The 13,003-nt window shown below is 46.6% G+C and overlaps 1 protein-coding gene across 1 annotated transcript in view; it reads left to right on the forward strand.

The window, feature by feature from the left end:
- Positions 1 to 1,791: 1,791 nt before the first annotated feature.
- Positions 1,792 to 13,003, forward strand: part of LOC107297479 (zinc finger protein 271-like) — a gene marked incomplete at its 5' end in the record, with an annotated part of 25,526 nt that continues 14,314 nt past the window's right edge. Inside the window, one exon of the mRNA XM_029286326.1 lies at positions 1,792 to 2,629. Coding sequence (XP_029142159.1) covers positions 1,792 to 2,629 — 838 coding nt within the window. The remainder of the gene's footprint in view (positions 2,630 to 13,003) is intronic.

The raw sequence follows: 13,003 nt of genomic DNA on the forward strand, positions 1-13,003 counted from the left end.
GGAAACAGTGAGAGAACGGCCCCCGCTGCCTTGGCCCCGGCCCAGGCCGGCCGGGAGCCAATGTACAATTTTGTGGTGGCCATCTTGGCACTTGCCCCAGTGGACCATGCCTTGGCACTTGCCCCAGTCCCACCCCTTTCTGCCAGAGACCCTCAGATCTGTCCCACTCCTGCCCAGGCCCCCACAGGTACCCTTGACGCGAACGATGTAGAGCTGGCCATGCCCACCCATTAGGCCACACTCACTCCATCTACGCCCACCCAGTAGGCCGCACCTACCCCCCCCCCAGGGCAACCACAATGCTGATGCGGCCCTCAGTGAAATTGAGTTTGACACCCCTGGACTAGATAGTCACTTGTCTGAGATGTTATAGGTTCTCCTGTTTGACCAGGGGGCTGGACTAGAAGACCTCCAAGGTCCTTTCCAGGTCTATTCTATTCTAAATGATTCTAAAAAGGAAGAGGGGAACGGCTGCAGAGCGCGGACAGGAAGTTGGCCATGCTGGGAAGGTCACTGATATAGGAAAAAGGACAAGATTTTTTTTTTCCCAGCCAAAACAAAGGGTCCCCCTGGTTTGTTTGGCACTTGTAATTTTGGGTACCAGTCATGCCTTCCAGAACTAATTAACTTCGAGTAGCAAGGTACCACTGGACGGGTAGTCCTCGACTTACAACAGTTCATTTAGTGATCGTTTGGAGCTACAATGGTGCTGGAAAAAAAGTGACATAACTTTTTTTTCCACAGTTACGGCCGTCGTAGCATTCCCACGATCACGTGATCCAAATTCAGACACTTGGCAACTGACTCATATTTATGACGGTTGCAGGGTCCCAGGATTGTGTGATCACCTTTTGCGACCTTCTGACAAGCAAAGTCAATGGTGTGGGGGGAGCCAGATTCACTTAACAACCAGGTCTCTAATTTAACAACTGTAGTGATTCAGTTAACAACTGTGGCAAGAAAGGTCGCAAAACAGAGCAAAATTCATTCATTTAACAACTGTCCCGTTTAGATAACCTTTATTGTCATTTTTTTTACTGTGGGCACAATGGCACGCACCAAAAATGAAATTTAGTTGCCCGCTGTCAAAGTGAAATACATACATGACACATACCTACACATACTATGTACAACGTATGTATAGACCCATACCCCTACATATACATAACAAATAAATATTAAATACTGACCATCTTGAATATATAATGCAGTGATGGCGAACCTTTTAGAGACCGAGTGCCCAAAAACTGCCCCCGCCCCCGCTCTACCCCCCCTGCCCACCCCCGCTCTGCCCCTCATCCCCCGCCCCACCTGCCCACAGGACCACTCACCACCTCCAGGGCCCGCCGCAGATCGCCCAGGCAGCCTAGCAGCGCTATGGCGGCCACACCCTCTGCCCGCGCCCTGCAGCATCAACTGCATGATGGGGTGTGAGGGCAGAGTCTTGTCTACGCTGCCTGGCTGCCATGTCCTTGGCTGCGCTGCTCCGTGTGGGCCTCGCTCGAGAGCGAGTCTCCTTCAGGGGGGCTGCTGGAGAGGACGGGGTCGCGGGGGGAGGCGAGGCTGGGGCAACAGCACGTGAGCCCACAGAGAGGGCTCCGAGTGCCGCCTCTGGTCCCCGTGCCATAGGTTTGCCACCACTGATATAATGGAAGGAGGAAGCTTGAGAGAAATTTTGAGCTGAATTGTGATCTAAGTCAAGGACTACCTGTACTAATTACGCTGAGGACTAGCTGTATTTTCTCTTCTTTCCTTCTCTGCTTGCTTTCAATTTCTTTCCTGTTCTCTCAGATCACCTCACTGCAACCGCAATCAAGGAAGAAACACTCCAGCCAGGCAGCCCCGAACTGGAGGGAGCCCACAAAACACAAAGGTCCTGTGGGGAAGGACTGGTGAGGCCCCTTTTCCAGAAAGGGGACGCCGATTTAGACAATCCAGAGGGGAGAACGCTGCCAAGGAAGTGGCTTTGGGAAGAGGGCCAGACCCTTAACCAGCATCTAACCCACATAAGTGAGCAAAAGCATTCATGTCCCGAATGCGGGGAACGATTCCGCCATCAGCCGCCGACGGTACAGCATCGGGTGATCCACACCGACATCAAACCGAAGGAGCACCAGGACGTCCACCGAAAAGAGAAAACATCTTTCAGCTGTCCCGGCGTTGAGAAAAGCTTTACGCGCCAAACGATCGACACGGGGGAGAGGTCAGCCGCACGTAGCGCATGCGGGAGACACTCCCGCGAGTGGATTCAGCCGAGCCAGCATCCCATAATGCAAGGCGGAGAGGCGGCTTACGAGTGTCCGTTGTGCCAGAAGGAATTCCGGAGAAAAAGGAACTTGATTGCGCACCAGAAGACCCACACTGGGGAAAGGCCGCACAGCTGCTCGCAGTGTGGAAAAAGCTTCAGCGAGAAAGCCAAGCTGATTCGACACGAAAGGGTCCACACCGGGGAGAAACCGTACGCGTGTCCCACTTGCCCGAAAAGTTTCAGTCAACGAGAGACGTTGCTGAGGCACCGGAGAATCCACACGGGAGAGAAGCCTTATCGGGGTTTCGTAGGCGGGGAAGATTTTCAGCAGAGAGAGAGACGCTGTTGCGGCATCACGGGAAGAAACTTCAGTAATGCTCGGTGAAGCCGGAAGCGAATGCGGCTGGGTCCTCGGCTTAATGACCACAATTGAGCTCCCAAATTTCTGTCGCTAAATAAGACTGTCGTTCAGTAAGTTTTGCCCCATTTTACGACTCTCCTTGTCACGCTTGTCAAGAGCTAAGCCAGCTCAGTTGTTTCGTTGCAAGATGGGTGGCAAATAAGTTAAATAAATAAAAAAATGAATGAATGAATGAATCACTGCAGTTGTTAAGTTAATGACATAGATGTTAAGTGAAGTATTAGTTGTTGTTGTTGCGAAGTCGTGTCCGACCCATCGCGACCCCATGGACAATGTTCCTCCAGGCCTTCCTGTCCTCTACCATCTTCTGGAGTCCATTTAAGCTCCCGCCTACTGCTTCAGTGACTCCATCCAGCCACCTCATTCTCTGTCGTCCCCTTCTTCTATTGCCCTCGATCTTTCCCAGCATTAGGCCCTTCTCCAGTGAGTCCTTCCTTCTCATTAGGTGGCCAAAGTACTTGAGTTTCAACTTCAGGATCTGGCCTTCTCAGGAGCAGTCGGGGTTGATCTCCTCTAGGACTGACTGGTTTGATCGCCTTGCAGTCCAGGGGACTCGCAGGAGTCTTCTCCAGCACCATAGTTCCAAGGCCTCAATTCTTTGGCGCTCAGCCTTTCTTATGGCTGAATTTCTTAGTACCATTCTTAGTACTTTATAAAACCTCAGTAAGACACACCTGGAATACTGCAACCAATTTTGCTCACCACGTTACAAAAAAAAGCTGTTGAGTTTTTGGAAAAAGTTCAGAGAAGAGCAGCTAAGATGACCCAAGGCTTGGAGACTTTGAAGAAGGGCTGAAGGATTTGAGTATGGCTAATCTAGAGCAGGGTGTCCCCAACCCCCGGTCCGTGGACCAGTACCGGGCCGTGGCATGCCGGCAACCGGTCTGCACAAACAAGGAAAGCCCCATCCACAGGATGCAGGCAGCACACGAAACCACACACCCCTCTGGTCCGCAGAAAAACCTCTCTCCACGGAACCGGTCCCTGGTGCCCAAAAGGTTGGGGACCTCGGGTCTAGAGAGAAGAAGAAATAGGGGTGACTTGATAGCAGTATTCCAGTATCTGAGGGGCTGCCATGAAGAAGAGGGAGTCAACCTGTCCTCCAACGCATATATCCACCCTTGTGCAGAGTAAAGATAAGCTTTATTGTCATTTTTTTTACTGTGGGCACAACGGCACACATCAAAAATGAAAATTAGTTGCCCGCTCTCAAAAGTGAAACACATACATGATGCACACCTAAACATACTACGAACATATGTATAGACCCACATCCCTACATATACATAGCAAATAAATATTAAATGCTGTCCATCTTGAATATATAACGGAAGGAAGAAGCTTGAGAGTTCACAAGGTTAACGCTGTACGGAATGAAACTATGGCTGAATCTGGATGTTCTGCTACGGATACCACGAAGCCCCCTCCTCCCAGAAGGGAGCAAGGAAAACAGGTCGTGAAAAGGATGTGTAATGACCCAGATAATCTTACGGACCCTGCTCAAGCAACACTTCTGTGCTATGTCCTGGATGGAAGGGAGGGAACTGCCAATGATCTTTTCGGCCATTCTCAACACTCTCTGCACCGCCTTCCTGTCTGAAGCAGTGATGCTTCCAAACCAGACTTGTGATACTGTATGACAGGATGCTCTCGATCGTCCCCCTGTAGGAAGTGGTCAGGACAGGGGAAGGAAGATGTGCTTTTCTCATGCGGCGCAGGAAATGCAGGCGCTGCTGTGCCCGCTTCACCAGTTTCTCACTGTTGAGCGACCAAGTCAGCCTACTCGTTAGCTGCACACCCAGGAATTTGACGCTGGTAACCATCTCCACAGGTGAATCATTAATGCACAGAGAAGTGTGCCTGTCTTTTCTGAAATCGACAATGATCTCTTTGGTTTTTCCGGTATTTAAAATTAGGCTGTTTTCCTTACACCAGTTCACCAACCCCTCAACTTCCTTGAGGTAGTCATCCTGAATATGGCCCACTACTGTTGTATCATCTGCGAACTTCACAATACGGTTGGTGGCAAACCTGGCACAACAGTCATGAGTCAACAGGGTGAACAACAGAGTAAAGACAAAAGAGTACATGGGAGTAAGACAAGAGGGCATTCCTGTCTTTCAGTCCTTCCAAATATATCATCTTCTGCTTCATACGTTGCCTTTGGTTCTTTAAACATCTCCGCTCTTTATCCAGGGGCTCATCCATGCCATCCAACCTTGAATTTCTCTGCCTTCCCACCTGTTACCATGGATACTGTCCTGGCTTTCTTTTGCCGGAGTCGTTCTAGCTCTATTTGCAGGCCTTTACATTTTGTGATTTTTTTTTTGGTCGTCCCCCAGTTCTTTCTCTTCTATTCTGCTGTTCTGGATACTACTGTGTCCACTATCCAGACTTTTTTAAAAAAAGCATTCCACTAAAACTGGTTGCAGTTACTTCCCTTTTCATAGCTGGGCTTGGCTGCTCTTGAAAAGCAACGTGTCATCAACCCTAGCTAGAATACTTAAGCACATGGTCACCTTGGGCTACCATGTTGGGAAGTCAAAGAGAAAGTCAGAGGCAGATCACGTGTGTATGGGTTGTTGTTAGTCCTGGGATGGAAGACCACCAGGAGATCCTGTACAGAATAGTGTCTTGGTAATATTATGTAAGAAAAGTAACTTTTTGTGGCACCTTCTAGATCAGGGGTCTTCAAACTTGGTCCTTTTATGACTTGTGGACTTCAACTCCCAGAATTCATCAGCCAGCCAGCCAGCCAGGCTGGCTGAGGAATTCTGGGAGTTGAAGTCCACATGTCATAAAAGGGCCAAGTTTGAAGACCCCTGTTCTAGATAAACACACTTGCACTATACGTATATATGACTGTATCCTAGAATGAATTGGTCAGCTTACAGTATAATGTACAGTATAATAAAATGCAGTAGGTTGATGCTGAAAGTTGCCTGTTTCATTAGGAAACCAAAGGGGTCACTTGACGCATTGGGGTGACACCTGTTGAACCTCTACCTGTTCCATAGACCTAGCAGACACAGGGTCCAACACTGCCCCTGCCAGAAGGCCCCGGAGAACGGAGAACAATGGTTGTAACTCCTCGCTGGGGTGAGAAAGCAGCCTTGCTTCTTCCGAAAGTGACGGCTGTACACAGGTCCAGGTAGTAGTAGTAGTAATAATAATAACAATAATTAAATAATAATAATAATAATAATAATAATAATAATAAAGTTGGAAGGGACCTTGGAGGTCATCTAGTCCAACCCCCTGCTCAGGCAGGAAACCCTATACCATTTCAGACAAACGGCTGTCCAGTCTCTTCTTAAAAACTTCCAGTGTTGGTGCATTCACCGCTTCTGGAGGCAGGTTGTTCCACTGGTTAATAGTCCTCGAGTTACGACCCCAACTGAGTCCAAAATTTCCACTGCTAAGTGAAACATTTGGTTAATTTTCTTTGGCCTGTTTTGCAACTTTTCTTGCCAGCTGTTAAGTCAGTGGTTCTCAACCTTTTTAATGCCGCGACCCCAACCGGTCGTAAGTCGAGGACTAAACCGGTTGTAGGTCGAGGACTAAACCGGTCGTAAGTCGAGGACTAAACCAGTCGTAAGTCGAGGACTACCCAACCGGTCGTAAGTTGAGGACTTTCCCTGCCCGGGAGCGCCGCGCATGCGTGGTTCCGCCCCCTGCGCCGGCCGAGGCGTAGCTGGCAAGCGGCAGAGACGGAGCAGGCCGACCACCAGCTGGCCCAGCCCAAGGGAGGTAAGGCACCCGCCGGAAAAGGGGGAAAAATGGCGGACAAAAAAAAATGGCGGACAAAAAAAATGGTGGACAGCCTTGCTTGGCGACCCCCATGAAATGGTCGATCGACCCCAAATGGGGTCCCGACCCACAGGTTGAGAACCACTGTGTTAAGTGAATCATTGCATTTGTTAAATTAGTGACAAGCTTGTTAAGTGAATCCTGGCTTCCCCATTGACTTTGCTTGTCAGAAGCGTGCAAAAAAAAAAAGGGTGATCTCATGATCCCCGGGACACTGCGACCGTCATAAATGCGAACCAGTGTGCCAAGCAGCTGAATATTTGATCACGTGACTGAGAGGATGTTGCCGTAGTCGGGTGACAAACGGTCATAAGTCACTTCACACACACACACACACACACACACACACACACACAGTGCTCTTGTTACTTCGAATGGTCACTAAACGAACTGTCGTTAAGTCGAGGACACCCTGTCTTGTATTCCGTGTGAACGGCGAGCGCACGCTGCACAGTCCCAGGTTCCTCTACCGGGAGAAAGCTAACCTTGCGGACCGTTTGAAACGGCGTTTAATCCGGTGTCAAGCCGACGCAGGATCGCCGGCGAAGAAAACTCGATTTTTACTTTGCAGCAAAGAGCCCGGCTCGCTGCGGCAAGGCGCTCGCGGCGAGCCCTTGTCAGCCGCGTGGAATCCTGGGAAACGCAGTCCGCGAAGGGCCCGAAAGCCCGCCCGCCCGAGACCCGCCGCCGGCGGAGGCGAACTACAACTCCCAGGGATCCCCGGGAAGAGGAAGCCAATGAAGCGTCCAACCGGTCTTAAGTTTGCCATGTAGCCGTTCCTCCCCGAAGGAATGGCGAGGGCCGGGGCCGAGCAGCAGCTGCCTTGAGGGGGCCACCTTTCGCCTGGCTTTTTCTCCCCCTCTCTCGTTGCCTCGTCCGCCTTTCTCGAAAGAAAGGCCTCCCCGGCCTTGGAAACCTCCCCCCACCTCCACACCCGGAGGTGAAGAGCGCAGAGGGACTTTGCACATGCTCAGAGGCTCTTTTCCGAGTCGCGGCCGCTTCTCTTTTGCTCCCCCCCCCGCCATCCCCCTTTTGTCTTTTGCGGCCCGCTCGAGGAAGGAAAAGGGCCGCCGCGTATAATATTGCGGGAAGGAAGTGCGCTTTGCACATGCTCGGAAGGAATCTCGCCTTTGCTCTTGCAACGCCTTCCGTTGCTGGGACGGCCTTCCACCCCCCCCACACACCCCGTTTCGGTCTCCATTATCGACTTGGAGGAAGACGGACGCTTAATCGTGGGTGTTTTGATACAGGAATTAGGGGGGGGGGATACTTTTTCTGCACATTTTTGCAAGACGAGTTTTTTTTTTCCCCTCCACATTTTTTAAAAAAAATCCTGAAGCTTAAATCTTGCCGTGCTCGTTTCTTATTCTCCTCCTATTCTCTTCTGATAACTGGGCGAGGAACTGGGCTGCTCTCTCTCTCTCTTGAAAGGAAACTTGCACTCTGCGTATGTTCAGAGGCACTTTTTTTCCCTCCTAGAATTGCGATCTGAAGTTCCAGATGTTGGCCTTTGCTGATGTGTGGTCAGCTTGATGGAAAAGTCCAAAGGAGCACCATTTTTTTTTTAAAAAAAGAGATTATTATATTATGTTATATTATTATATTATATTATATTTATATTATTATATCATATTATATTGTTATATTATATTGTTATATTATATTATTATATTATATATTATATTATTATATTATTATATTTTATATTATATTATATTATATATATTATATTATTATATTATATTATTATATTATTATATTATATTATATTATATTATATTATTATATTATATTATATTATATTATATTATATTATTATATTATATTATATTATATTATATTATATTATATTATATTACGTAATTGTCCCCATTATGAGAAAGTGACTAACAGAATATTTGCAAATATTATATTATATTATATTATATTATATTATATTATATTATATTATAATATATTATATTATATTTGCAAATATTCTGTTAGTCACTTTCTCATAATGGGGACAATTACTTACTTTTATTACTTTTTTCCCCCCTTTTCCTTTTTTATATCCATCCCTTCAAACATTTCTCCTGACATTTCTCTCTCTTTCTTTTCCAGTTGCCTCGTTTTTTGCGGTAGATCGAAACAATCTCACCATGAATGCTGGAATTGACAAGACTGCGGAGGAGGAGGACAAAATGCAAGTAAGAATTTGGGAAGAAAAAAGGGGGAGCCTGATCAGTGGAGGGAAGATCCCTGATCCCCTAAAAACAAAAGAGTATTTCTCTCTTTTTGAGTCTGTAGAAATGAACTGTTAAGTTTGTGATGTGTCAGTAGATCTGTGGCAAAGATCATCGCCTTTGCTTGCACGTGATTGGGGATTCAGACACCAAAATTTCCATCGAAATTAGGCTGCACTAGGTGGCAGCTGGGAAGATTGTCTCTGTCGTTTTGCTGCCCTCTAATGGCGGTCTGAGATACTGCAGACAAAGTCCTTGAGGCATTAAAAGCCTTGATATGATCACAGAAATTGACAGTATGATTTATAAGGGGACAGAAGAGGAATTGATGAAAAACAAGGGGTGTGCGTTGATCTGATCTGAAGTGGGAAAAGATGCTTTGGGTCCAGCATGGGAACTCTCTACATCTATTGTCTGCTTCTTAAACAGTGTTTCCCCAACCTTGGCAATTTTAACCTTGTGAACTTTAAAGCTTCCTTCTTCCGTTATGTATTCAAGATGGACAGTGATTAATATTTATATGTTACTTATATGTAAGGGTGTAGGTCAGGGGTAGCAACCTTGGCTCTTTTATGACTTGTGGACTTCAACTCCCAGAATTCCTGAGCCTGCCATGCTGAGGGGAAAGGGAGAGGTTTCCAAGCTGAGCCAGGCTGGCTCGGGAATTCTGGGAGTTGAAGTCCACGAGTCATAAAAGAGCCAAGGTTGCCTACCCCTGGTGTAGGTCTATACATAGTATAATATGTATAGTATGTATAGTATATATAGTATATATAGTATGTTTTAAATGTGTGTTATGTGTGTTATGTATGTGTATACTTTGAGAGGAAGCAACTAAATTTCATTTTTAATGTGTCCCGTTGTGCCCACAGGAAAAAAATGACAGTAAAGGTTATATAATCTAATTTAAGATGTATGGACTTCAATTCCCAGAACTCTCCAGCCAGAGAGAATTCTGGGAGTTGAAGTCCATTAAAGTTGCCAAGATTGGGAAATACTGTCTTTAAAAAAAATCTGTGCCTTTTTTTAAAAAAACTTTCCCAGCTCAGCAAAATGTGCATCTTGGTGACAAAATGGGTGATAGGGCTCCTGAGTGAAAAGTTCAGCAGTGTGATGCTGCCGTCATACCAAAATGTGTTTAGCAATAGCAATAGAACTTAGACTTGTATGTTGCTTCACAGCGCTTTATAGTCCTCTCTAAGCGGGTTCATAGAGTTAGCATGTTGCCCCCAACAGTGGAAGTTTTTAAGAAGAGACTGGACAGCCATTTGTCTGAAATGTAATAGGGCAGTGGTTCTCAACCTGTGGGTCAGGACCCCATTTCGGGTCGATTGACCATTTCATGGGGGTCGCCAAGCAAGGCTGTCCGCCATTTTTTTTGTCCGCCATTTTTTTTCCCCTTTTCCGGCGGGTGCCTTACCTCCCTTGGGCTGGGCCAGCTGGTGGTCGGCCTGCTCCGTCTCTGCCGCTTGCCAGCTACGCCTCGGCCGGTGCAGGGGGCGGAACCACGCATGCGTGGCGCTCCTGGGCAGGGAAAGTCCTTGACTTATGACCGGTTTGGTAGTCCTCGACTTACGACCGGTTTAGTCCTCGACTTACGACCGGTTTAGTCCTCGACTTACGACCGGTTTAGTCCTCGACTTACGACCGGTTGGGGTCGCGGCATTAAAAAGGTTGAGAACCACTGGTATAGGGTTTCCTGCCTGAGCAGGGGGTTGGGCTAGATGACCTCCAAGGTTCCTTCCAACTTTATTATTATTATTACTATTATTATTATTATTACTATTATTATTATTATTATTATATAACAAAGTGGGACAAAAGCTAGATTTAGAGCCAATTTATTGCCATAAATAAGTCTTAGCAAAAAAACCCCTAGAATTAGAGTCCGTTTATTGCCATAAATAAGTCTTAGCAAAAAACCCCCCCTAGAATTAGAGCCCGTTTATTGTCATAAATAGGTCTTAGCAAAAAAAAACTAGAATTAGAGCCCGTTTATTGCCATAAATAAGTCTTAGCGGAAAAAAACTAGAATTAGAGCCTGTTTATTTTCATAAGTAAGTCCTAGAAAAGCCTATGGAAAAAATATATCTACTTCTGTATTTGCTACCATCGACTTGATGGCACATAATAAATCAAAGGCCCAATTCAAGGGGAGTCCATGGTTAAGGGAAAGAATACTTTAGCTTCATTTTGGTAGTTATAATTAGCACACATTTATTTTTAATGTTATAGTTAATAGAATAATCCAGTACGCTTACCACGTAGAAAATAACGTAAAATAACGTCAGTCTGGAGAACCCGTATAAAGTACCTTTACTTTTTCTATTTTTAAATTCTTTAGTTAGAACGGAAGAATGTCTACAGACTTTACCATATCCCGTCACTACCGCTTGGAAAATCTCTGGCTCACGGGTTTCACGTTGGGTTTTGGGTCTTATGTATCGCCGAGTGCTGGGTGGGCACGGCCCATTGGGTGGGTGTGGCTGCAGTGGTAACGGCAGACTGGGTGGGACTAAAAAGTTCAATCAATTCCAACTTTGCGAGATCTTTTTTTTTCCCACGAGAAGTTGAAATTGGTTGATTGAACCTTTTTTTTTTTTTTTTTTTTGCACATGGCAGCGGAGGCCTAAAGCAAAAAGGTTTTATAAAACCCAGCTGAAGGCCTAGGACTGGGGTGATGGTGCACGTGCCCACAGAGAGGGCTCTGCGTGCCACCTGTGGCACGTGTGCCATAGGTTCACCATTACGGGTATAGGGTTTCCTGCCTGAGCAGGGGGTTGAACTAGATGACCTACAACAGTGATGGCGAACCTTTTAGAGACCGAGTGCCCAAACTGCAACCCAAAACCCACTTATGCATCGTCCAGTGCCGGGTGGGTGTGGCCCATTGGTTGGGCGTGGCCACGGTGGTAACAGCAGACTGGGTGGGACTAAAAAGTTTAATCAATCAATTCCAACTTTACAAGATCTTTTTTTTTCCCCGCAAGAAGTTCAAATTGACTGATTGAACCTTTTTTTTTTTTTGCACACGGCGGTGGAGGCCTAAAGCGAAAAAGTTTTATAAAACCCAGCTGAAGGCCTAGGACTGGGGCAATGGCGCGCGTGCCCACAGAGAGGGCTCTGAGTGCCGCCTCTGGCACCCGTGCCATAGGTTCGCCACCACTGACCTACAAGGTCCCTTCCAACTTTTTTATTATTATTACTATTATTACTATTACTATTATTATTATTATTATTATTATTATTATTATTATTATTATTATTATTATTATTATTATTATCTGGGTCCTCATTTTACCGACCTCGGAAGGATGGAAGGCTGAGTCAACCTTGAGCCAGTGAGAATCGAACTGCCGAACTGCTGGCAGCAGCAGTACTGCCTTCTAACCACTGCTCCACCACAGCTCAAGGTTTACAACGGATCTTGCCAACAAACAGTGCTTTTTTTTTTGCACTGCTCATTTTAAGTGGCAAGTAATACTGGGCATGGCCTCCTTCCCCCCCTCCCCCCAGCTTTAGAGCCCAGTGCAGCTTTTTACATCCCAGATTATTCTCTGCCCCAATCTTGAAAAGAGCAAATCTTTTGCATCCACTCTTTTTGGAAAAGAGGCACAGATCAGCAGTTGCATGAAGACAATCTTCGATCCCAATAAGAAGTCACCTTAATGGGAAAACTGGCCACTTAGGCCAGAGATAATCATTGAATAATTTCCAAAAGTTGGGATTGGATCACATGCTCAAATGAGTTTTGTTGAATGAATCGCCATGACTTGAGTGTGCACACAGCCATAAACTGTGGTTTATGAGGCCTAAGGGCTCGATTTGCTGCTTGTACAAAGCCAGTTCAAACAAACCACGTTATAGGTGTCCACGATGCCAAACAGGGTTGTATTTACAATTTGGTTTTATTCAGCTGAATAGAAGCGTTTTATTTTATTTACTGGAATAGTCAAGTTAACAAATGGCTATGCTGGGAAAACAAAATTCAGCCCGCATCCTTCGCTCAGTACAAAAACTTGAAATGGGGAAAGAACTGTAGAATAAACCATCGATAGATGCGTTAGAACAGTGGTTCTCAACCTTTTTAATGCCGCGACCCCCAACCGGTCGTAAGTCGAGGACTAAACCGGTCGTAAGTCGAGGACTAAACCGGTTGTAAGTCGAGGACTACCCAACCGGTCGTAAGTCGAGGACTTTCCCTGCCCGGGAGCGCCGCACATGCGTGGTTCCGCCCCCTGCGCCGGCCGAGGCGTAGCTGGCAAGCGGCAGAGACGGAGCAGGCCGACCACCAGCTGG

Source organism: Protobothrops mucrosquamatus, unplaced genomic scaffold, assembly GCF_001527695.2.
Source record: "Protobothrops mucrosquamatus isolate PMUCROS unplaced genomic scaffold, P.Mucros_1.0 scaffold3330, whole genome shotgun sequence".
NCBI lineage: Eukaryota > Metazoa > Chordata > Lepidosauria > Squamata > Viperidae > Protobothrops > Protobothrops mucrosquamatus.